Source organism: Notamacropus eugenii, chromosome 3 (genome assembly GCF_028372415.1).
Source record: "Notamacropus eugenii isolate mMacEug1 chromosome 3, mMacEug1.pri_v2, whole genome shotgun sequence".
NCBI classification, from domain to species: Eukaryota; Metazoa; Chordata; class Mammalia; order Diprotodontia; family Macropodidae; genus Notamacropus; species Notamacropus eugenii.
This window is the reverse complement of record NC_092874.1, coordinates 55,877,593-55,904,860: the sequence shown is the minus strand read 5'-3', so window position 1 is coordinate 55,904,860 and position 27,268 is coordinate 55,877,593. Positions and strand designations below refer to the sequence as shown.

General features: G+C 38.1%; 1 protein-coding gene across 2 annotated transcripts in view; it reads left to right on the top strand.

The window, feature by feature from the left end:
* Positions 1 to 27,268, top strand: part of FAM171A1 (family with sequence similarity 171 member A1) — a 180,682-nt gene that overhangs the window by 119,983 nt on the left and 33,431 nt on the right. For both annotated transcript variants that reach the window (XM_072651606.1, XM_072651605.1), the window contains 2 exons: positions 4,671 to 4,829; positions 10,655 to 10,831. In XM_072651606.1, the coding sequence (XP_072507707.1) occupies positions 4,671 to 4,829; positions 10,655 to 10,831 (336 nt within the window). The remainder of the gene's footprint in view (positions 1 to 4,670; positions 4,830 to 10,654; positions 10,832 to 27,268) is intronic.

Here is a 27,268-nt window from a genome sequence, read left to right as displayed (position 1 = left end):
CTAAAAATCATTTCCTTTATTCTAGCAGCGTTTAGAGGGGGAAAAGATAGGCTTGCTTCTAATCCAGGATCCCCTCTCTGAAGACAGCAAGGTGACTGCATTCCTGGCCCCTTCTCCTGACCCCCTTTAGGCAGAAATGAAAGTCTTCCCTTGGAGAGGAGTAAGCAGGATGCTTGTTCTCTTTGTTTCTTTTATCCATACTGCTTTCTGAGACTGAGTCTCTCTTTCTTTGGCAATCAACCATTGCCCTCTATTTCCCCCTCCCCAAAAACCTACTCAAGCACTTATTTCTATGAGTCTTTTCAATGACACTGAATCTGTTGAGATTTGAATTACTTTCCTCCAATGTATTTCAGTGCAAACAGTGCAAAATATGTGTTTCACTGTGAGCCTCATTTTGATGAACCTGTGTGGATATACCCGTAACCTACCTGGAAAACACACATACCCTACAAATACATCAGTCATAGAGCTTTAGTGATGGAAAATACTTTAGAGATGCCCTAATTCAGCCCCTTTAATTTACAGCTGAGAAAGCTAATTGCATATTTGTTGAGTGTCTTTGTCTTTGATCATCTGTATGATCTTGGGCAAGTCATTAAGCCCCAGTGTGCTTCACTTTTCTTATTTGTAAAATAAGTAGGTTGGGCTAGATGACTTCTCAGTTTTTTTCTAGCTCTAAATCTCATGGGTATTATTGTTGTCATCCTTCAGAAAAGAATGCTGAGCTAGGCTTTCCAAGGGTGTGGCAAATGGAGGGGTCCTTCTCATGTTCAGTGCTAGGCAACCAAAGGGAGTCTCCTCCTTAGCAGTTTTTGGTTTTTCTCTGTAAAGACTTGTTGATTGTTTTCAAACAACTGAAGGGGAAGGTGGAAGAACAGATGGAGAAGTGAGTCCATTTTTGTTAACTGTTAGTACAGTAAATGTCTTTTTTTCATGAAAATTGAGGATTTTGTTCTACTTACGTTTGTTTGTGCACTCCCTCATTGATAAGAAAGAAATCAATTTGATCTGTTTTGGAAAGGAAAAGAATCTTCACTAACTCAAAAATAAAAGTTTTTCAGAAGGTTAAATAGAGAGTTTGGATATTAATATGTTTTGAATTGCACACTCTGACTCATCTCCTAAACTTTTGATGAGCCTTAAGGGGCCTCAGCATTGTAACCACCCAATCACATTGTGATAAAGTTAAATAGAAAAAGTAAACTTTAGCAATTCTCTAAACTGTTTGTGGCTTCTACTTTGTTCTTAGCCAGTGGGATTAAAGCAGGACCATTATTAATGGAGTAATAAGGTATCAGTGTCTACTGTAGTTGTGAGACACAGCACACTATGGTAGAAAGAACAGCAGATTTAAAATCAAGAGAGACACAGATGTGAATCTCACCCTTCTGACCATGAGGGCTTAACCTCACTAAACCTCAGTTTCCTCATTAAGTTGTTTTGAAGGTCAAAGGAGACCATGTATGTAAAGCATTTTGCAAACCTTCTGAAGAGCTATGTGATCGTTATGACAATACTTCTCCATGCCTTTATCTCCCAGATCAGATTCCTTTGGGAAATTTGGGAATTCGAATGTTGAGATAGGTGTAAGAACATGATCATTTGTCCCTGTACAGTTTCATTAAACTGGATAAGATAACTGGTAAACCTCTTTTTCCCCAGGTATTGGTATTTGGATCAGTTTTAAGTCATTGCTTTATCTCTGTCTAGTAGTCCCCAACCAAGAGTACATGTATGAGAGACAGACAAACAGAGGGAGACAGAGACAGAGAGATACAGAAAGATAGAGACACCCTTCCTGAATGGTGCTCCCTCAATCAGCCCATGCATCCTTTGTGTGGATTTTCCTAATGGAATATAAGGACTGTAGGATAAGTTGTATAAATAGTGCTGACATGGACAGATGTTTAACCCCAGTACACACTCTAGTTTTATTTAGCCTTCTACTTTGTCCTGAAAGAGGACAAGATTAGTCTGTCCTGTTGCATTAAAAAAAAAAAAAAGGCCTTTGGTTTTATTTCCCAAATGTTAGCAATGTTCTTTACTCCCTGGTATATATTGCACACAGCCCTTGCCCTCAGGGTTTATGGAGTGGGTAACACAGACAGTACTGTTTGCACTGAAATACATTGGAGGAAAGTAATTCAAATCTCAACAGATTCAGTGTCATTGAAAAGACTCATAGAAATAAGTGCTTGAGTAGGTTTTTGGGGAGGGGGAAATAGAGGGCAATGGTTGATTGCCAAAGAAAGAGAGACTCAGTCTCAGAAAGCAGTATGGATAAAAGAAACAAAGAGAACAAGCAGCATGTGTAGGCAGAGAGAAGGAAGCTGAGAAAGGGTGTGGGGGAAGCCAACAACAGCTGATTGGAAGGGCTCACAGTCTTGATGGTGAATACAAGAATCTTGAACTTTATACAGACTGAACTAAAGGGATAGGAAGGGAGATGAAAAAATCTGATTTTTGTCCTCAGAATTTTGTAAAAAGCCTAAGAGAATCAAAAGGCAAAGTGGGATGGAGTCAAGGTTGACCGAAGTTGTCCAGAAGTTTGTGGTGGAATTTCATGAATGCATCAGGTGGGAGTCGGCCTACATGGTAGTGAAGATCTAAGATGCTGAGATTTTGTAATTCCTTAGTTCTGAGTTAATATAGTCCAGATGGCTACTATTTAGAGAAGTGTTAGTTTTTGGAACAGAGAGAAAGTTCTTTAATATTTGAAACAGGACTAACATGATAACCTAGTTAATCTTCAGGTTAGTCACACTTTAGAACACAAACTTGATTTTGGTCTAGCCTGTGTTCCACAGATCAGAAGGCCAGATTTATTCCTTACTGGAATTGCCTGGTGGGATTTGACACTTTGACTGGGCATGTTATGGTCCAGGAACCCTGCTCCCAAACTAGAAGTTTTAGATTTGATTTGACCTCAAGACCTCAATTCCCACAGCTATGAAATGAGACAAGTAGATGGATCTCTAAGCCTTCTTAGAGTTTCTGATATTCCATGATTCTATCCGAACTCTAGCCAGTTCCTACTCTTGTTAAGTTCATTCCCCTGACCATCTCCTGAAGTCATGAGGATCCTAGAGAACTGGAAAGGATGTTGGGCGTCATCTAGTCCACCTCTGTTATTGTGTAGATGAAGAAACTGAGGACCAGAGAGGTAGAGGTCCCAGAGATCGCAAGGACAACTGCCTCCCAAACAAGCATGCTTTCTGCTCTACCCTCTTCCTTTCTTAACACTGAGTGCCCAGCTGGGATCATACACTTTAGTGTCAGAAGAGAATTCAAATACCATTTAGCCCACATCCATCTTTACACAGATGAGAAAACTGCTATCCCAGGACATGGAAATGACTTTTGAGAGTCACATAGGTTGTGAGAATCAAAGGCAGAATTTGAACCCCAAGCCAGTGCTCTTTCTCCTGAGCCATTCTTCATCAGAGATTAACTTTGGAGGGTAATGAAGCCTCAGAAGGCAGCTAGGTGGTGCCATAAGTGCATAGAGCACTGGGGTTAGAATCAGGAAGACATCTTCATGAGTTCAAATCTACCCTCAGACACTTAATAGCTGTGTGACCCTGGGCAAGTCACTTAACTCTGTGTGCCTCAGTTTCCTCATCTGTAAAATGAGCTAGAGAAAGAAATAGTAAACCATTCCAGCATCTTTGCTAAGAAAATCTCAAATGGGGCCGTGGACAGTCTCATACAACTGAAACAACTCAACAACAAGAAACCCTCAGAACATCTGTAGGGCAAAAGGAAACAGCACCTCGCGTAATAACACCCACAAATCTGAGGGAGGCCATAAAGTACATCTTTGAAACCTTTGATGCCTCTCAGAGAATGACTGGACTTTTCTGGTTCTAATAATTTCGTGTTACGTTAGTGGCATATTACTGGAGCATGGTTACTTCTAGCATAGATATAGCAATTAAAACACCACCTGAAGTAAGGATAAGACTATAGATGGTTATACAAAGTTGTTGTTCACCCCAGAGAGGTTTAAAGAAGCTCAACCTTCTCCTTTAGGGGAAACACACATGATAAAGGATACATAGTCTCTGAAATCTCATCATAAACTTTGTAATGTAATCTATCCCAATTAGAATGAGCTTGCTGTCCAGATATATCTGATGGCAAAAGGCCACTCTTTCCTAATAATCGGCTCCAGTAAGTAGCTAGAGCTCTTTTCATGGCAACACTTCCATTTTTTCTGTTTTTCCAACTTGATCTGCACATGGGTTCAGAGTAAAGTAGATTTTAATCAGGAGATTTGTTTAGGATGTGTTCCTTCCAGTATTAAATCTTGCACAGAGTTGTTTTTTTAATAGATTAGCCATCCATTCCATGCATAATTTTACTCACATCTAGCATCAAATGTTGTGCAAGGAGAAAATTCACAAATAAATCCTGGAAAGCGTTTTATTTAAAAAAAAAAAAAAAAAAGCAAATAACATCCTGTGAGAAAACAACCGTGACAATGGGCTATTATTTCTAGCCACATAATAGTATGTTGTCACATCTTTGTGTCCGATGATGGGGAAGAGGAATTGGGGGGGAAGGGAAGGGAGGTACTGAACCTTCCAAGAGGCACTGACTTGCTGGTTTCCGTTTTCTAAAAATGGAAGCTGCTCCTTTAATAAGTCAGTGGTTCATTTTTGCAGGTGCTCGGCCACAGCCTCGGGTTCATTTCCAGAGACGAGCCCTGAAGCTGCCGGAGAACACCAGCTACAGTGACCTGACTCCCTTTCTCACAGCTTCCAGCACCCCGGCAGAAGTGGACAGTTTCCCATATTTACGAGGATTAGATGGGAACGGAACAGGTAATTTGAATCTCTTATCTTTTTAATCATGATTTTGCATATTGGTCCTTGAATATGTTGGGTCACTATAAATAGGAAAAACTGTAGGTTAATGAAAGAAAAGGTCTCCAGAAGTAGGTAGATATTTAAAATGCAAGAGAACAAATTAGGACTTTCAGTTTGGTCCATTGTATGCTTCATTTCAGTGTCTTTTTATCAGTTTTCTTTAAAGAGATGTATTTATTGGATGTCTCTTTCTCCATTATTCTGTACTGATTAATACCAAGAACTGAAGAAGGAGACTCCACACTTTTGGGGGGAAAACCTAAACTAATTCAATTCAACATAGAGGAATTATTTTTTTATATTTTAAAATACTGGAGAAGCTAGCAGTTTTAAAATTAAAAAATGAAAATACAAATTCAGGTTTCTTTACTTCTTCATTTTCTTTCTCATGCTGAAACCTTTATTCCTACTTGCTGGATTGTTGCATTGGAAAGGGGCCTTCCTGACTTTTTTTAAGTATAGTGAAATCCATCCCCACTCACTTAGAAATCTTTCTACACTGGGAGTGGAAAGGGGTGTGTTTGGTCTAGTTCAGAGAAAAGCCACCCAAAGTTCTAGTGCCCCACTGTCATGGGGCATTGGGTGGTAAGGATCTCTCACCCTCCCTCTTTCTCATTCCTTCTCTTTCCTTTTTTCCCTACTGCCTTTGCTTTAAACAGGGGAGGGGGGGGGGGTGTCTCTAATTGGCCAGTTATTATCTGCCATTTAATTTCAAAGCCATATTCTGTATGCTTTCTGGTTGAAGTCCAAGGAACTGGACTGAAGCCCTGGTTGCAGTTGGCATTCTGACTTATTTCACTTGAACAGGTATTTTTTTAAGCAGCTTCTGTATGCCAGGCAGTGTTAATTGCTGGGGTATCAGAAACAAAAAAGATATAGTTCCTATCCTTGAACTGCTTATATTCTGTCTGAGGAGATGAAGTAAATGCATGTTTGTGGTATGTGTGTATACACACACACACATACATATATACATATATATGCATATGTGTATTATATAAGTGGGTGCAATAAGTATACAGAATACATGTAATGTAATATTGGATATGGGGGTGCAATTGAGAGTAAGGAGTGACTCCAAGATTAAAATCACAGAGACTGGGGTGGTGGTAATAAAAGTAGGGAAGTTAGCAGTAAGTGTATTTAGGAAGAAAGGTAATGAGATAGCTTTCCAAGTTAGAACCACTAAGACCATAGAAATTTGAAAGCACTTCCATCTCATCAGGAAAAGACTAGAAAGTGGCCTTGGCCCTTGTACTGGGGTCTTGTATCACAGCTTGGCCCTTCCAAATGCACTGGAAGTTGCTTATTCCTGTTCTGATGAATCAAGAACCCAGAACATCAGAAAGCCGGGAAATCAAGAGCCTTGGGTTCTCTTTTTTGTCTTCTTCTCACGACCAGAACTGGCTAAAATAGAAGCACTCATTAGACTAGTTAAAATATAAAAGGAGAATATTGACCCCAATCCAGTCAGGTGAATATATGTAGTTTTCTTTGGGTGACATTTTGTTTACCTTCAAAAGAACTAAATTCAGTTGCCCCTACATATTAAATGAAAACTGAGGAGGCCCAGAGGAGTTTCCTAACCCTGTGAGATCTTACCCATTACATATTGGTTAAAGGAAACTATTTGATAGAACCCAGGGTGATACGGAGATTTTGTTGTTCAGGCTTTTTCTTAGTCCTCCCTCTCTTTAAAAAAATGTTTCTTCCCTTTTTAATTTTTTATACGGTCAGTGCCGTTATTATTACATAGTACTTTGCTGTCAGACTTGTGATTGGTCTTAAGTAAGTGTACTACAACAAATGTTGCATTTTCCTTTTTGAAAGTAGGGCTTAGAAGGTGAGATTCTCTAATTATAACACAATTATAGTAAGTCTGGGAATTATCAAAATTCATCATTAAAAAATATCATTATAAAACCTTGAACTGGGAGAGATTCCCACATTACTTAAAGCTCATTAATTAAAATTTTTGTATAGACTCCATTTCCAGTAGCTATTAAATAAATTATGAAATCTGAGCCAGTTGGGTACAGAAGGAGAATATAAAGAAGGGGAATTATTGATTATTTCTTTTAGTTTGCTTTATTTCAGTCTTCTATTATCTGAGAGATGAGAAAGAGAAAGTCTTTTGAAGGTTATATTTAACCTTTGTTTCCTACTAGAATAACTAAGATGCTTGCTTAAGAAGAATAGGGCTTTATTTAAAAACTCTCTCTGAGAAAGGCCTGAGTAGTGTGTGTGTGTGTGTGTGTGTGTGTGTGTGTGTGTGTGTGTGTGTGTGTGTGTATAATAACTGAGTAGCGTGTGTGTGTGTGTGTATATATATATATATATATATATATATATATATGTATATATAAAATACAGGGCTTGATTTTTTGCTCTGTATTCCTACAAGATTGGAGGGTGGAAGGAGGCAGCATCTTCTGGACAAATGTATTAGCCTTCTTGGCTAGCATTTTAGGTAGTCATCAAACTCTGCCATCGTTTTGTTTACACCTTCTCTTTTATCCCAAAATTGTGACTTTAGAACTTATTAAATGAACTCTAAAGAATCTCACTCAGTTTGTATCTAGGAGGAGAACAGAGCAATTTTCTCTTGACAAGATTATTAACCATATTTGAAATGCCACAGAGGAGCAGAGAAGGGCAATTTCAAAATATAATCCTTGGATTTAGTGCTGTTTACCTCATTTTCCTCATCTGTAAATGAGCTAGAGAAGGAAATGGCAAACCACTCCAGTATTTCTACCAAGATAACCCCCAGTGGGGTCACGAAGAGTTGGACACATCTGAACAAGAACAATGACCATCACTTCTGACTCCAGATCCATTGTTATCTCTACTACATCGTGTACATTAGTCTAGTGCACATTGAACTGTTATTGCATGTCTGGGTTAGAGGAGTTATCCTATTTATGGGAACTTTCGGAAGAACCCTAAGCATCTCTCTAAATTAGGAGTTCTTAACTGAGATCCTCAAACATCCATGGAAAAATTTCAGGGGGTCTGTGAATTTGGATCAATAAAAAAATTACCTCTGTATTTTTACTAACCTCTAACTGAAATTCAGCATTTCCTTCATTTATAATTGTAGGCAGCAAACATACCAGGAAGGGGACCATAGGCTTCACCCCAGGTGCTGCCAAAGAGGTCCAAGACACACCAAAGGTTAAGGTTAAGAACTCTGCTATAAAATGGTGTAGAGAAGGTACCAGCCTGTATCACTTAGAAGATCCAAACCTCATGCCAATTCCATCTTTTCTATACGTGGTTTGTTTTTGCATTTTCCCTGTTAGAAGTAAGCTTCTTATGGGCAAGGAATGTTTCACTTCTGTCTTTGCATCTCCAGTTTAGTACAGTGCTTGGTACATAGTAGGTGCTTAATGAATACTTATTGATTGAATGTCATCTAATCTAACTCCCTTCAAGGAACTGAGGCCCAGGGAAGTTAAGTGATTTGCCCAGGGCCACATGGAGAATAAACACTAGAGCCAGGACTCAAACCCAAGGCCTTGGACTCCAAATCCAGAGCTCTTTGTACTATATTGTTATACATGTTTTGGGGCAGATGGTAAGGAGCCAGTGGCGGTATAGACACAGAGTGAATGGGGGCAAGGAAGGGGTGACTATTAGAGAGGGAAGAGTGGGAGGAAGGAGCAAAATAGGATTGGCCTCAGCAAGTGGTAGGCATAGCCGGCTTCCTGTGCTGCTCTGAATTATTCATATTCGCCATTTCTTATGGCAGAGTCATTAGCATTATCGTCATGTACCACAGTTTATTTAGCTATTCCCCAACTAATGCACATCTACTTTGTTTCCATTTCATGGCTATCACAAAAAGTGCTGCTGTGAATACTGAGAGAGACAGACAGACAGACAGGCAGGCAGACAACAGAGAGACACAGAGACAGAGAGCATGAAGGGAGAGGTGGAGAGAGGGAGAGAGAGAGAAGAAAGGGAGCAGAAGAGTGAGAGAGAGGGAGCAGAGAGAGAGAGGAGGGAGAAGGAGGAAGAGGGAGGGGAGGGAGAGGAAACAAGGGAAGGGGAGGAGGGAGACAGAGGGGCTGGGGGGAGAGGAGGGAGGGAAGGGGGAGAGATAGAGGGAGGAGCTGGGGGACCATTCAGTCTTTGACCTCCTTGGGGTCTATTCCTCACAGGGAGATCTTTGGGTCAGAGAGTATTAGATGCTGTAGCAAATTGCTTTCCCTAGTGGTTGCACTGACACTGAATTCATTCTATAACATTTAAATCCAATTTGAGTTACATTTGTAATAGGCAAATAATGATACACTTTCAGGAAAGACTAGTGATCATGTATGTTGATAGAAATCTTTTCACTGTTATTTTCTCTGATGTGTTCTTAAGACTGGAAGAAAAGATGAGCAATTATGAAATAATATATTTATCCTCATGTTACATATGACAGGAGAATGGAATCTAAAGTGGCTTGCTTAATTATTTATTTATTTATGGTTGAGGCAGTCAGAGTTAAGTGACTTGCATAGGGTCACACAGCTATTAAGTGTCAGATGTCTGAGACTGGATTTGAACTCAGGTACTCCTGACTCCAAGACTGGTGCTCCATTCCCTGTGCCACCTAGTTGGCCCTTTAATTCTTAAAAGTGTGTTAATAATCTATCTTGCAGCCTCTAGTTTGGATGTAGACTAGAAAATCATTAAAGTGTTAGCTTTTATAAATGTGTTCTAATGCAGAACAGTGGGTGCATTCACTACCCTTGAAACAGGGACTAAAAGATGTTAACAAAGGTTTCACTTCCAAAGTTTCACTACTCTGAGTAGAAATGCCAAGATTTTGAAGTAATTCTTGTAAAATTGAAATAGTTTTCAATGAACTTACTTTTAAAATCTCATTTTTTTTGCTCACAGAATTCAATTGTGGGACTTAATTTGTATAAGAATTTATTGACAGAGACTTTAGTACTTGTCCAAAGGTAGTTGCAACTCAGTACATTATTGCCCAGTAACGATGATTGATGATGATGATGAATGACACATGCACGGTGGAGACTTGGAGTCAGGAAAACCAGAATTTAAATCCACCCTCAGACACTTACTAGCCACGTGACTCTGGGCAAGTCACTCAACCTCTGTCTGCCTCAGTTTCCTTATCTTCAAAATGGAGATGATTATAGCATCTCCTCCCAACGCTACTGTAAGAATGGAACTTTAAGGTGGTCCATTAACACCAGCTAGCTACTATTTATATAATCCCACCACCCCAGAAGACAAATAATACAAATGTTCCATTTTTACAGATGAATAATAATAATGATTTGTAATCCTTTAAGCATAGCAACGCATATAAAATACAGCTTCATTGGATCTTCGTGACTGCCTATGAATTGGGTGCTATTCATATCCTCATTTTTCAGATGAAACAGAGGTCACCTACTGAGCTTAAGTGACTTGTCCAAGGTCACAAGTTGTCTGAAGGGGTATTTCAACCAACGTCTCTTTTCCTTCAAGTTTGTTGCTCTAACCTGTGGTTCCCAGGTTTGGATGAGATGGACTCTGATGTCCTTTCCAATTTTCAGACATTCAGAGTGTCACCCTCCCCTGTTGACCCTGCCCCCACGTTACTTCATGACTCCCATGCCTCTAGGTGATGTTTGCATGTATTATATATGTGTGTGTGTGTATGTATATATATACATTTATTTGTATGTATATATATATACACACACATACACACACACACACACAAATATATTTGTATATAAATATACAAAAATGATGGCTTTTATTTTTAGGGAATAACACCAAGTATGACCTAACTCCTGTCACTGCAGTCAGCGTTCACCTGCTCAGCAGCGATGGAACCCCGGTTGTGGTGGATGGGCCCATATATGTCACGGTTCCTCTGTCCCCACAAAGCAACCTGAGGCATAATGCACATGTTACTGCATGGAGATTTGACCAAAAACTTGGTGAGTAATGATTCATATAGTGATCTTTTAATGACTGAGTTCATTTGAATATGTTTTCCTTTCAGGAAAGCCTGAAAGCATCTATTTTTCAAAGCAGATGTCAATTATTATTCCATTTGTATTGTAGGGGAAGTGTACATGTACACACACACACACACACACACACACATACACACACACACATACAACACACTAATTCCCTTAAATGGGACCCTTCAAAATTACAAGGTTTAAAAATTGGGTATCATATTTTTTATCCTTTTTTTAAAAAATCCTTAATGAGAGTCAATCTGATACATTAATCATTAGGTTGGGAATTTCTGTTTTCTACAGTGTATTCTAAACATTTCTTTTTTCAATTGATAAAAATTTAATTTTTATACTTCCCTCCCACTAAAAAACACAAGCATAGACAAGCCATACAAATCCTGTACTGTCCATATCCATTGATATTTATTTTTTTCTGCTGCCTGAGTCAAAAGTGGGTTTCACTGAAAAGGGAAACAAGTTGGTTTAATGATAATTGTGTTGGAGTATTTCCACTTTGCTTTATTTTTTTAATCTACTAGATTTACTGAACATTCATTCACCTTTATCTCTCCCCTCCTGTTCCTGCACCATTTGCATTCCTGCCCATCATCTGGTCACAAAATATGTCTATTCGTTTCTTTGAAATTAATCATTGGTTAAATTCCTGCCCAAAGGGAAATGGCCTTAAAAAAAGAAAAACTTCTCCTTTTATTCTATATTTTCCCTGAACTGACCGCCATGAAAATTAGAATCCTAGATGTTCCTGCCTGGCTACCTTGTTTTGAACTTCAGATGGGCATTTTTTGTCTGGTTATCTTTCAAGATCAGCTTATTTGTAATACAAAAATCTATAATTTGAGAAGATTTTTTTTTAGGATGTATTTGATAAAGAAGGTTTTGGTTATCTTAACTTTAATAGGCTAATCTAATTTAAGGGTACATGCTGGGGATTTTCCCTATCCTTGTTGGTTTCTAGGCCTCCTTTAACTGCTAAGTCAGTTGTGTTCTGTACCATAGGCAAGTTTAAACTTCCATTTTTAAGGCAAAATAGATCTGTACCTAAAACTATCATATCCCACAGGGCTAAAAAAGCATCCCTTTTGACCAACATTGAGCACATTGGTCAAATTCTAGCTAAGTCTCAATGGTTGATCATCTGCTAATCTAGAATATCATGATTCAGTTTTGAAATCAAAAGCCCACCATTTTACCATACTCCTTAACAATGAACCAAGTGTTCACTACAATTATGCCACATTTGTTTGTGCAAGACTCAAAATTTTTATCACGTGTGCTAAGGCATGTTTGATGAAATATTATACTACCATAAATGCTTTCTATATGAAGCCATGTGGTTAATTCGTGGTTTTTAAAAATTGTATTTTTCTCAGCTTTATAATAAAATACAAATAATGTGCATCCAAATATCAATAGCTAAGCTAACTCTAACCCTTCCTGATACTATTGATATAGAAACATATTTTTGTATTGATCAGAACTGGATATACATTGTACAAAATCCTGCTTTCTTTTACTTTTCGTTCACTTTTCTCCATACCTGTCTTGCTTATGTTTATCATCCTTATAGAAATATAATCTTTCATTGCATCAGTCTGCAACAATGAGATTACCCTTTCTCCAGCTATTAGGCATTGAGCTTGTCTGCTTTTTGCTATTATACATAACACAGCTACAAAAATTTGTGATTGGCTCTTTTTCATTTGCATTAATTCATTTCAGGTTATCCCAGTGTTATGATTTACTGGGTTAAGTGACACCATTTTTATGACTCTTAACTGTTTACCAAATTTCATTCTCCCCAAAGAGCTGTACTTATTTGCACTGCTAACAACAGAGTGGCACTGTTTATCTGTGACCTTGCCAATGTTGGATTCCATATTTGTTTATTCTTGCTAATTTAATGAGTATGATATGGCATCTCATGGTTTGTTTTCTTACGTATTTCTTCACTTATTTGTGAGGTTAACCATTTCCCCAAATGTTTATGTACAGTGTTTCCCCTATTATAATCTTTTCTTCATATATTTTGACCACTTATAAAGATGTATATTTTAAATATTGGTATGTGACATGTCTACGATATGACCTTTTTTTAGTGTGTTTCTTGGGATATAAATTACAGTGGATCTCCAAATAAAAACTATGTAAGACTTTATCTGTGAGCCCAAGAAGAATTCAGGAAGACTTAAAAGTAGCCCCAGGTAGGGAGAAAGTGAGAGTGTTACTTATTCATTGTCATAATTTAACAGAACATTCCTGAACAATTTTTTGTTCTCCTTGGGGAATTTAGGAATTCTGGCCCCACCTTCTTTGTCCCTTTCCATGGTATCACTGTCTACATTTGCCCTTCTTGGCCTTTACTTTGGATGAATGGGTTGAAATTTGATAATTAGATTGGAAGATAGGCAGTGTTCTATTTCTTACATTGCTGTGATCACTTTACATTGTTATGTTATGTTGTTAAGCATCATTCCATAAGTGAAGTATATTGTATGACGAAAGAGGCCGGAAAGTATAAGGCAAAGAATACTGGATCTAGATTCAGATCCTGACTACTACTAACAGTGTGAGATTGAAACATTTCTTCATTTGCAATATGTGAGAGTTGGTCTAGATGACATCTGGGGTCATTTTTAGCTCTGCACCGAAGAGATGATATGTATCATGACAGCTTAAAGCATATTTAGAGAAATGTTCATCATGTTTATTGGTCACACTTTTTTAAAAATGACCTTTGATACATCAATCTCCAAGCTATTAGAGGTGATTCCCCTATGATTGGCCCAATGCTCAATTTCCTACATGTGAATAACTTCCATGTAGTTGAATCTTCTACTGGGAATTTTCATCATATATTTACTTTATTCTAGTTTAACTAAGGTCTTTTAATGTGGTGCTTTGCCATGAAAAGTCAGACTGCCAAGTTCCTGTCTTACTTATTGACTCTAACAGATGATTATGTGGATGTAAAGCAAAGCAAAACTTTTTGATAGCTCTTTAAAACCAGGTCTAAACATCTGGAATGTATATTTAGAAAATTTTAAATTGAGAGATTTTTCACAAAAAGTAAATTTTTGAAAGAAACTGGATGTGCCCTGACTTAACAGAAATTCAAGAGAGGTAGATGTAGGTGTCACAGGCAATGGTGGTGATATGTTAGGTTTTGTTCTGGGTTTTTTTTCCTCAGTGATCTGTACATATAATCCACATTACTGCCATATTAGAGGCCAAAGTGACAGAACCCACTGAAGTCAGACTTAATAAAATTTTATAACTTTTAATAAAATAACTTTAATAAAAATTTAAAAAATAAAATTTTGCTCAGGCAGAGAATCAGAAAAAGAATCTTGAAAAACTGAGAAGTCAATTTACGAGTGAACCATTTCTGATTATTTCAGTGTAGTGAAGCCAACTTACTATTTTTACATGTACAACTTAAAAAAGAATAACCCCCTTAATTAAAAACAAAAAATCTGTAACAGTCACTTGTTAGTCCCCCAGATTTCTGAATCTGAATGGGAGGTGACTGATGCCCTGAGCTGTTTGAATGTGGTGTGACTTTGCTTGGGTAAACTGAAGTAGCATGTTTTGAAGAGTGAATGCCGGGAGATAACGCATGTTCTGTGTTTCATGGCTCATCTGTGCCTTCCTCACTCATCCCTTACTAGAAGGTATTTCTAGGAACTGTTCCTAGTCTCTTGTGAAAGTTGCAAAAAGGCTTGTTGTGAAGACCTTCCTTATAATTAGAACTATGCAGAATTGCAATGGGAAGGTGATGTGTGGGAAGGTGATGATTTCTCAGTTCTGGAACTCTTGGGTTTGATGCCCACTTATTTCATGCGTTTTAGAAAGGATGGTCTCCTAGTACCCTTCCAACTTGAGGATTCTATTTGTAGGAAAATCAGCACAATATTTTCCTGTCTTTAGTTTCATGGCATTTATCCCAGTCACCTCGATTACTCAAAGATCAGCAGCTGTTTTTTTGTTTTGTTTTGTTTTGTTTTGCTAGCCTAGAATATAATCCTTCAGGACCAGGTGATTTGGATTTGTTAAGAACAACTAGGTGTTTTCTTATAATCTCCTCACTTATCTTGGTTTCAGTGTTGGTTTTTAATCTCCAGTTAACTATCTATGTTCTGGTCTTCCCAGTCTAAAGTTCATTTTCCTTAATTGATTAAAAAAAAAAACAAAATAGGAAAAGAATAATTAATATTTTTTTTGCAGTCCTACAGTTACCCTCCATTTCTTTCCAAGAAACAGTTCTCTCTTCTTGCTTTTTCTTTTTGCTCTCTCATAGCTATTTTAAATGTCCTTCTTATCACCCAGCTCATTTAGCTCAGTCTGCTATTTTGCCTTTCTAGTATGTAATACCACACACTACCACTCTCTCTTACTCTTCCTTCCATCTTTTTTGTACACATTTTTCTCTTTCCTGAGCTGCTTGATGACCTCCCATTATAGCCACATCAGTCTCTTGAGACACTTCTTTTTCTCCTTCAGTGAAACAATTTGTGATTACTTAATCAGAATTATGTTCTTTCTCATATTCTTTACTATCACACCTGAGGCGATTTCCCTTTTGGAAACTTTTTAGAGATCATTAGACTAGTGGGCTTAAATCTATCTTTTCTCAGAATTTTTGAAATCTAATCTTCTAAAGTCCTGAGTATACACAGGATGTCATACTGCTCCATAACTATTTCTAGTTCTGCTCTCTGGGCTGGGAGTAGAAGGGGAAGAATGAGGACAGGTGGTGAAGTGAATAGAGGACTTGGCATGGAGTCAGGAAGACCAAAGTTCAAATGTAGCATCAGACACTTATTAGCTGTGTGACCCTGGGCAAGTCACTTATCTTCTGTTAAGTGGGGATAATAATAGCACCTCTCTCCCAAGGTGGTTGTGAGGATCAAATAAGATAATATTTGTAAAGTACTTGGCATGTGGTAGGAGCTTTATAACTGTCAGCTATTTCAATTTTTCATCATCTCATGTCTGGATTATTACAATAGCCTTTTCATGGGTCTGCCTGCCTCAAGTTTCTCCTTACTTCCAGCCCAGCCTCCATTTGGCCAACAAAGTGATTATTCCTAAAGTTCAAGTCTTATCAAGCTTAACCCTTCCTCTTTGTAATTTATGCAGGTTACTTACAGTGTTGCTTTTTGGGCCAAGCAAAACAAATCCAATCTTATGGTAGCCCTTCAGCTGCTTGAAGAGTATTCTCCTGTTCCCACCTATACTTCTCTTCTCCAGGCTAACCATCATCTCATTCTGTCAGTGTATCCACCTAATAGCATAGTCTTCAGGTCCCTCATCATCCTATCTGCACTCCAGCTTGTCTTTGTTTTTCTTCACTTATGATCTAAACTAAGTATTCCAGAAGTAGTTTGGCCAGAGAAGAATAAAACTATTGCCTCTTTTGTTCTAGTCTCTGGCTCTAAATGTAGCCTAGAATAACATTCCTTTTTTTGAATCCCAGCTCAAAATAGTGGCTTATAATGATGAGGTAATCTACTAAAACCCCCCAATTTTTTCACATGAATGATGTCTATCTACACCTCTCCCATCTTGTATTTGTAAAATTGAATTTTTGAGCCTTATTCTAAAACTTTATATTTTTCTTCATTAAAATTTTAACATATTAGATTCAGCTCATTCTTTTTCATTCTGTTTGCAATTTATTATTGAACACAATCGCTACCTTCTAGTTTTGTATCAGCTGTTTGATAAATATTCCATCTATGTCATTGGTAAAAATATTAAATGACATAGGACCAAGGATAGATCCTTGTGGCTTTTTATGAACCACCTCTTTACCAAGATAACATGGTACTATTAGTGACTTTTAAAAAGTTTAGTCATTTAACCAGCTCTGAATTCATCTAACAGTAATATCACTCCATATTTTTTTCAGTGAGCATAACATTAAGAAACTTGATTGAAATCTAAATATATATAACATCCCCTCTGGACCACTCTCCCAGCTTGTAACCTTATTCACAGGTGGGCTCTCCAGAGAGTCATTGCTACCTCAAGTTCTAGAAGTAATTCTGTGGGGCTGCAATTTTAACACTATAGCTCACAAGCCCCTAATAAGATGCTTCTCTTTAATAATCAACCAATAGACACAGTTAGCCCCTAGGAAAGGCTTTTACTGAGGTGGAGTAATAAAAACAAAACAAAACAAAAAACTGTTGCTACAAAACATTCCCTTCCCCAGTCCTGTGGTGTACTCTGTCAAACATAGAGGAAAAGTAGGCACAGAACAGAGTGGTACTGATGAAGCACTCATGTTGAGGACATGTGTAGCCAAAAGAACTTACAGCTCTAGAACTACAGTCAGCTTTTCGTGTGTTTTTTCTCCAAGTGTAGACCTTGGGTACATTGTCTGTGTTGGACAAGATGCTCAACTGTGCTCTTACCTCACCAAGCATCACTTCACTTCTAGATAGGTCAAATCCACTGGACCACCTGAATCTTCTCCTTATTAGGCAGCTACCTCAAACTTCATGCTAAGCTAAATCCTTAGCAAGGCTACTGCTCTCTTCTTTCACAATGAACAGAAACCCTTAGCCTAAGCCTGGAAGAAGTCTCTCTAATATGGTTCTCTCAGATCCTCCAATACAAGACTTGTCATCTTTTCTTTTGGCAACTCAGTCTAATTTAGGGCTTGGTACCCTCTGTGAGAGACCTCACCCTGACTATTGTGACCATCCAGTATATTTCCTAGACCTTTGTTTCTGCCACTAGGCCAAAGCCAGGAATGAACAGCCATCTACCCAATAGTCACCAAATAGCTCTGGAACTCAGGATTCCCCACTCTTTTTGTTAACTTGAGGATTCTACTACTGGTCTGTGCATTAAGTGACTGTGGACAAGGTACAGAGGAAGTCTCTATCTTCTTTGTCTCTGCTGGCCTTTAATATGCAAATAAGCTACTCAAAGCCTCATCTCGTAAAAGCTATAAAATGATCCACTCACTGCTGAAAAGGGGCTTATTCTCTACAAAATGCCAACGCAGTCTAAGCAGGATGTGCCCTATCCTATTGTCTTAATAATTTGCCAATTAAGAACCACAAATTTACTGAAATCTGAAAGGGACACACCTTTTGTGTCTATCTATAGCATTCTTTTGATTGACCAATCTATAGATCCTATCAAAACAGGAAATGAGGTTAGTCCGCAGTGAACTATTTTTGATAAGACCATGCTGACATATAATGATCGCTGCTTTCCTTTCTAAATATTTACAAACTATCTCCTTAATCATATGTTTTAGAGTTTTTCCAGGAATAGAAGTTAAGCTCATAAGTGTGTAGTTTTCAGACTCATGCTTTCCTGTTTTTGGAAAATTGGGCTAGCCTTTGTCCTTCTCCCCCTTGATAGTATCTCTCTGAATTCTGAGGTCTTTCAAGGATCATCAACAGTGGTTCAACAAATATGCCAGCTTGCTCTTTTGGTATCCTAGGATGATCAGCTTTTTCTGGAGAGATGACTTCCTTGGAAAAAATTGAATGCTACCTATCTCCTTACTTATTGGGGTTTATACTCTTTGCTCACAACCTTTATTTTATCCTACCCAGTTCATTCTCTTTAGAAGAGAAAACAAAAACAAAATAAGAGTTCAGTGGTTTACACATCTCATTGCCCTCCAACATCATCATCACCACTCCATCTACTTCAGCCTTGTTTGAGCCTCCTTGTGCTTTCAGAAGATCTAAATAAACCTTTTTTTGTTTTTGTTAACATTCTTACCAACAGTGTACTTAAAAACAAGAAAAAATAACTTTACATACTGATGAAATCAGTGTTAAAATTCTCACCGCCTACAGTACAAAATGTTTTAATATTGTTCATCCATATTTGTGGATCAAAAAATTGACATGCTAAAAAATTAAGTGGTGCTTATTTGAAAAAGAATGCTGACATAAAATTTTATTCCTTTTCTCTATTTAGGGGTTCAGTTCTTTCTTGCAGAATTTAGGAGATTATTTGGGAGTTTTTAACCTCTTCTTTATCCAGCATCATTGGACAATACAGCATTCTACAGGAGTTTTCTAGATAACTAAAAACTACCCCTTAATGAACTAAAAGTTTTTTGTTAGCTTATGGTTTCATTAATATAATCTCTCTAAAACTCATTACATAATGCTTTAGCTTCTTAAAGAGGGAGGTACAAAATACATTTGAAAATTAATACAATTTTGCAGGTTGTTTAAAAAAGTATAAAAGAGAATCACCCTTGCGAATCAGTTGCCACTATTGCCATCACTTGCAGATTTAATAGGCCCAAAGTCAATGTTGGCAGGGCCCTCTTAGAGTAAAGAGCCTGATATTTACCATTTGGGGACTTAGTGATGTTGACATCTGCTTCGAGATCATGGTTTGCTGCCTTGGCAATGCTTCAGGTGACGATAAGTGCAGTGTTCGCTGGGATAGTTTAAAAAAATCCTTTCATTGTCTTTTATTCCCCTTGTAGGGACTTTGTGAAGGTTTTCAGTGTCATTATAATTTAGGAACTTAGGTAGCAGTCCTATTCTGATTATTTCAGAGCACTTTTCCTAATATTTGATATCATCATGAAATAAGTACCAGGTTTTTGTTAGACTAAGAGATTCAGGGATACCAGTGAAACAATTTACCATGAATACAAGCAAATTCACAGTAGGGCACTGCCACCAAGTGATTTCTAAGAGGCAGCATGGTACAACGAATAAAATGTTGCACTTGAAAGGGAAATCAGGGGACTTGAATTCAAACATTGCCTTACTAGCCATGATCCTAAACAAGTTTCCCTGCCTCCTGGATGTGTAAAATAACTATAATAATATTTTTACTATCCACTTCATGAGGCTGTTGTGATGAATGTGCTTTGGAAACCTAACAGTACTGCAGAGCTATTGTTATTGATATTTCAGCTACATGGTATGTTTAAAAGAAGCTTATAATTTAATCGTGTTGGATATTCTCATGCTTTCTTGGCTTTTGTAGAATCTCAGGGATCACCAGATCCTCAAATATGTGAGTCCACAAGACCACAATGCTTTTTCCTGCTAAAGAGTTATGGGCAAGACTGCCTTCTTAACCCATAAGTAGGAGTTCCTAATCATCCATCCCAAGCACTGCATGATATGTCCCAGTTCAGAGCTGTCCTCAATGTTGGTAAACAGCTTGAAGATCTTAGAACAAAAAGCTTTTGCAAACCAAGGGACATTCTTTGTGTGCCTGCAATGTGGGGAAAAAACACTGGTGCTTTCAGCATACATGCATATCAATATCACAAGCCAGTCAGCAGCTATAACTTTGAACATAAAAAGACTGCTATTTATTTATCATTCTCAATTATCTGCACCAGTGGAGGAGAACAGTGGTTTGGATAATCCAAAACACTGGAAAATTCAAAACAATTCATTTGGCTTTTGAATGCATTTTGGAACTTACATTTGATGTGTCTGACATGTTTGTCCTCCATATTCCTTCAAAACCCAACTGAGAAAGAGCTGGAAAAAATGCTTCAGTTTTAATCCTAGCCCCTCTTCCGGTATCTTGACCCAGGTTGCTTTGTGTCTTTAAACTTACTGACTGCCTTACTCACTATTGCCCTCAGAAGTGAGATAAATTACATTTTTTTTGTTTTAAAAGTCTTTCTCAATGGCTGGCCCAGCTTGGAGGTAGGGTGCCACCTGGAATCACTTTTGACCTCCCACTGTTCCTCCCTGAGTACAGACCTAATGCTATGTAGCTCAGGGGAAGAAATGAAGAAAATGTAAACAGAATTAAAAGTAAAAGCAAAGCTAGAAAATGGAAAGAGCATCATTATAAGAGCAAGAGTAGCTTGGAGTAAGGTTTAGAAGGCAGGATCTAAGTCAGGAAAACCTGGGTTAAGTCTTATATCTAACTCTTAAGGATATGTGACGTTAGGTGGCACAGAGAGGTGGGCCTGGAGTCAGGATGACCCAAGTTCAAAACCTGCCTCAGAGAATTACTAGCTGGGTGATCCCGGGCAAGTCCCTTACCCTCTCCCTGCCTCAGTTTACTCAGCTATAAAACAAGACCACACTAGTACCTACCTCCCAAGATGGTTGTAAGGATCAAATGAGATAGTTTCTGTAAGGCACTTAGCATAGTATTTGGCACTTAATAAATGCCTATTCTCTCTCTCTCTCTCTCTCTCTCTCTCTCTCTCTCTCTCACACACACACACACACACACACACACACACACACACACCCTTTTCCTCCTTGTGATCTGGGACAAGATATTTAACCTTTCAGTATACAGGCAACATTCTGAAGACTCTTAAGTTGCTGAGCATGTGCTGATTTCCATTGGTAGAGGGAGCTTTCTCCTTGGGAATTACCTGCACCCATATTTGTTCTGCTTCCAGAAGGCTTTTTTTCTTCTAGAAGACCTGAAGGGCCAAGATCAAGTTTGCCAGCAAGTGCTGCCCAGGGTTGGTAGACAATTGGGCTCAGTACTAGCTAACTGGATGATCTTTGGCCTCACCATAGCCACCGATCCAGTGGGGCAGTATTAAAGAGATTGGAGTCATCGTTCTCTGGAGACCTGCCCAACTCAGATTATCCTACATCAAGTGAACCAGCAGCCACACATAATGTTTTGTCTGGTTAAAAAAAACAGGAAAATTTAGACGTTTGTGAATACCTTATTTCATTAGAGACTCCAATCATGTCCTGTCCAGCAAGGCTACTGTGGGGCACTCTCTGACATCTTTTCCCCATTTAGAATTTAAGCTCCTAGAGAATGAAGATTGCTTCCCTTTTGTGTTTGTATCACCAGCACTTAGCACAATGCCTGGCACATGGTGGACACTCCGAAAAAGCTCCATAATTTAGGCAGAGTTTCATTCAGAACATATATCTTTAAAGGTGATGGAAAACCTCCTGCCTGCCTCCCTTAATGTTAGGTAGCACCATAAAGTACTAAGAAATCAGAGCTGTTGTCATCATTAAGACTTACAAAGCACTTGATGTATGTTGTTTCATTTAAGCCTCAAAACATCTCTTTGAGGTGAGAGTTATTATTATCCCTGTTATACGTGTGAGTAAACTAAGGCAGACCTAGACTCAGTGGCTTGCCCAGGATCACCCAACTAGTAATAATCTGACAGCAGCTTTGAACTTGGGTCATCCTGAATCCAGGTTCAATATTCTGTGCATAGCTGCCTTCTAGAGCACTGCACTGAGATTCAGGCTCTGCCACTAACTTGTCCTTGACCTTGGACAAGTGACTTGATCACTGAATCTGTCCCCTCATCTGTAAAATGAGGGCTTTAGACTTAGCTGCTTTCACAAGGCTCCTCCAGCTCTGACATTCTTTCTTATGATTCCATAATTCTACGTTCCTAGTCCTCATGCCATAGTTGTTTCCTAACAAAATTAGCATTTTTGTGCCCCTGCTTTTTCTATAATGTGTCTGCATTAGAAACTTGATTAGATTCTTTCCTGCTTAGGGTGGGGAGCTAAAGCTTAGAGCCCAAGCATCCCTTCCCCCACTACCAAAAGTATACCCAATCAAAGGTTGGAGTCACTCGGCTGCCTGCCAGCAGCAAGGCTAGCTCCCCTCCCAGTTCCTGGATGGAGTTGAGAATACATTCCATTGTGAAACAGCCAAGTCAATTCCCCTTTGTTAATTGGGAGCAAACAAGCATAGAGATTTTTAACCCTGCAGACAAACTGACAGCATCTGTGTTGCAAAGCCAAGAAATCCAGATGAATAGAAAAGCAGTAGACACACCTGAGAAGTAGGATGGAAGACAGGTGCTGTTTAAATATAAAGCCAGGATTCCCACACCAATCCCTCTTTATAAGGATCAAGGACCAGAGCTTCCATGATCCACAGACATGGGGAAACAAGCATTGGGAGCTTGCAGGGCTATTTCTTAGCTGAGTCACAGTTGTGGTTAGCACAAAAGGCAGGGTCCAGTTCTCATAAAAATCCCTTTCCTTTTTTATTAGGAGGATACAATGCTCTTGGTCCACATGGGGCCATCACAGGCAGAGTTGCAGCTAATACTGTTTCTATTTGGATTTCACCTATAATTTCAGTGATATAGGGATCTTGCTGTATCAGTACAGATCAACAGGTTTTAGAATTGGTTGGGGGTACTGAGAGACTATTATATCTATTATATATAATTTAAATTGATTAAAATTATGTATAATTTTAAAATATTATAATATATATCTCTATTACAGACAAGGATAAAATGGATGTCTTTTTACTTAACTGTGTTACTTGTTTAACTGGCAAAGTAGGTATTCACTATGAATCAGTGGACTCTCTGTGGATCTAACATTATCATCATCATTCTCATGGCCATCAATATAGGCTTCAGTTTGCACCCCATGCAACAGTGACTCAGTGGATAGACCCCTGGGACTGGAGTCAGAAAGACCTGAGTTCAAATCAGGTTGTGTGGTGTGATCCTGGCCAAGTCATTTAATTTCTGTTTGCCGCAGTTTCCTTAACTGTAAAATGGGGATAATAATGGTACCTGCTTCCCAAGGTATGTTATGAGAATCAAATGAGATCATTTGTAAAAATGCCTAACATGGTACCTGGCACATAATAGGTTATATGATAATGCTTTTTCCCTCTCCTAATCCTTAAAGGTTTGTTTAATGGTCACATTTGATCCTGACAACAATCCTGTGAACCAAGATACTCTTAACCTCATTTTACAGAAGAAACTGAGGTTCAAGATGTTAAAATTTGTCCTAGGTCATGCAGCTAGTAAACCTACCCATCCAAGTCAAGCATCCATCCATTGCACCACTTCTCTGCCTCTGGAGCAAACTGAGATCCACAAGGATAAAGGATAAAACTTTCTTAAAGCCACACAGTTACCAACATCTGTCATTATTCTCATTCATAGGATGATTAGAACCTACCCTACAGATAACCTTTCTTTCACCCTCCATTCAGTTCCTGTTGCAGATTTCACAGATTAAATCTACCTTGGAAAACAAATAAAGTTGGAGTTTGCCCATCACTACAAATGACCTTAAGAATCAACAGGTTGGTACTGCATATGTGCCAGCAAGTAGAATTCGTTATTTAAAAAGTAAAGCAAGAACACACAGACTCATTGTTGGGGATCAGAACGGAATTTTCGCTGCCAAATAAACACCTTGCTGTGGGGTCTTGGGCAAAGTCCAGGTCACTTGCTAGAGTCAATATATCTCATGCTTTGTTAGAGTTTCTCTTTGGATGCTATGAAGGCATTCTTGAGTGGGGGGGGGGGGTAGTATCTGATGGAATAGGGCAAATTCAGAAAATAAAATGAATGCACTGTTCAACATCAATCATGTGAGAAGACACAGTCAGTTACACTCTAAAAAGCAAATGTTTATCTTTATTGGGTCTCACCAAATTAAAGCGATCATGCTCATCCATGGGTTGATAAGTGCACTGTATCCAAGGAACCCCAGGCAGTGAGTGAGAATTATTTCAGCTTGCTTTAGGAGAGTATCAGATTTACGCTCTCTTTAACCTGTTAGGAGATGATTGAGTTCCAGCAGGACAGGGAATAAGCAGATGGTTATTCTTGTATGTGTAATAGCTTTTCAGACAGCATGTTGCCTTGTTGCCTCTGGGAATGGTCACTTGCTAGCAGAAAACTAGGTCAGTGGGTTTGAAGTGAGAATGCCTGACTGCATAGACCTAATTAAAAGAAATAAGGAAGGATACTACATTTTGCTAAAAAGGTACCAAAGACAGTGAAGTAATATCAGTACTAAATATATATGCACCAAGTGGCATAGCACCTAAATTCTTAAAGGAGAAGTTAAATTATTACAGGTCCATGACCAAGCAAGAGATAAAGAGTATTATGAAATGTAAAATACATAATTTTGATTATATTAAATTTAAAAGCTTTTGCACAAACAAAACCAATGCAACCAAGCTTAGAAGTAAAACAGAAAACTGGGAAACAGTCTTTACAGCAAGTGTCTCTGATAAATTCCTCATTTCTCAAATATATAGGGATTGAATCACATTTATAAGAATACATACCATTCCCTAATTGGTAAATGAGCAAAGGATATGAACAAGTAGTTTTCAGATGAAGAAACCAAAGCTATGTATAGGCATATGAAGACATACTCTAAGTCACTTTTTATTAGAGAAATGCAAATTAAAACAACACTGAGGTACCACGTCACACCTATCAGATTGACTAATATGACAAAAAAAAAAGAAAATGATAAATAGAGGATGTGGGAAAATTGGGACACTAATGAACTGTTGGTGGAGTTGTGAACTGATCCAACCATTCTAGAGAGCCATTTGGAACTATACTCAAAGGACAACCAAACACTGCATACCCTTTGATCCAGCAATACCATTACTATGTTTGTATCCCAAGGGCCTACAGATGCAAAATTATTTATAGCAGTAGCCCTTTCCATGATGGCAACATATTGGAAACTGAGAGGATGCCCATCAATTGGGGAATGGCTGAACAAGCTGTGGTATAAGAATGCGATGGAATACTATTGTGCGGTAAGAAATGATGAACAGGAAGATTTCAGAAAAACCTAGAAAGATTTGTTCAAACTGGATGCAAAATGAAATGAGCAGAATGAGGAAAACATTCTTTACAATGTCAACAACATTATGTGATGACTAATTATAAATGACCCAACTCTTCTTAGCAACACAAGGATCTAAGACAAATACAAAGAACACAAGAAGGAAAATGCTATCTCCACCCAGATAAAGAACTGATAAACTCTGAATGCAGATTGAATCATACTTTTTTCATTTATTTTATTCTTTTTTGTTTTTTTTCTTTTTTCACATCTGTGGCTAATATGGAAGTATGTTTTACGTGATAGCACATGTATAACTTACATCAAGTTGCCTACCATTTTAGGAATAAGGGAAGGAAGGGAGAAAAATTTGGAACTCAAAATCTTGTAAATGAACACTGAAAATTGCCTTTACATGTAATGGGGGGGGAATAAAATTATATTAAAAAAAGGAAAAATGAAAAATGCTCAATTTGAAAATCAGAGAAAAAAATGCCTGACTGAAAGTTACAAAGAAAGCTAGCTCAATGAAGTTCATGGATACCTTTGTTTGGAGATTCCTGAATTTCTCTAATCATCTGATTTGTATCATCTTTTAGATGATTTTTTTTTAGAATTTGGAAAATCCTGATTTTCCAAATGTCATTAATGCTTCTCCATATTTAGAATGAAGCTACATTGTGGGATTCAGTTTTAATTGCTCATGTCCCCTTCCCCCCAACAACAACAAAAAAAGCTTTCTTGTTGAGGGTGTGTTTCTATAGAAATAGTAGTTACTCAAAACCTGCTTTTTTTTATTATCATGTATGGAGCATTCGTATCAGGCATTCAGGAGTACGGTGTCATAATTGTAACAGAGTAGATTTGTCTCTGCTTCAACCAGTGGACAGTTCTGTTGCTACTGCCCACATTTAATTAGCCCTTTAGGTAAGTTGTGGCTAGAAGAGCCTTGCCTGTGGAAGAAGAACAAAAATGTAGATCCCAACTTGTTTTTTTAATTATTTCAGTGGGGGTGGGTGGAAAATGAGGCAGTTTTTCCTTCATGGTACACAGAAATGGAGGTTACAGCTTTAAGGGAATGCAGCTAGGAATGGCTTGTCCTTTTCTATACATACCATAAACCATGAGTGTAGATTCGATGTGACATATTTGGATACAAAAGGTACAGTATCTAAATTAGAGGTGCAAGATGTATTGCATTTTATGTTGCAGTGGTGAGTGAAAAAGGAGGGGGTCCTTTGCTAGAGTAATTGAGAAACAAAAGTATTTGGCATCTATGAGGTCAATTAAATGTGTTGGGTGTTTTTTGTTGTTTTGTTTTGTTTTGTTTTGTTTTTTGAGATAGGTAGATTGTGTTTCCTTTGTCATTGGAAGCAGTACAAAGGGAAGTAAGCAGAAAGAGAGGCATTTCCTGATTTAGCATAATTCTGATTTATCTGTAATTAGAAAAATTATACTAAGGAGAGTTTGGGTACTTCCCCCCTAGTATATTGACATATTCCTTAGAAACAAAGAAAATTTTTTTTCCTGTGAACACCAGCTGTTCCTTCCCAGATATTAAAATTGCCCATAAAATGGTCAGTGGTTTCTATCATATAATTATCTCCCCAACCCTGCAAAAAAAAAAAAAAAAAGACAGTTTACCTGTGAAGATACCATAGGAAAAAAGCATATTTGAAATGACAAAGGAACTCCAAAACTCAATGCTTGAATTCCAGTAAGACATGTAATCGGTCCAGCAAGAGAGTGCACCCTGCCAAAGAGCTCCGATTCCACCTTGTCAGATACGATTCATTATTCAGAGGTACAAATTGCTATATTTTTGCCTCCA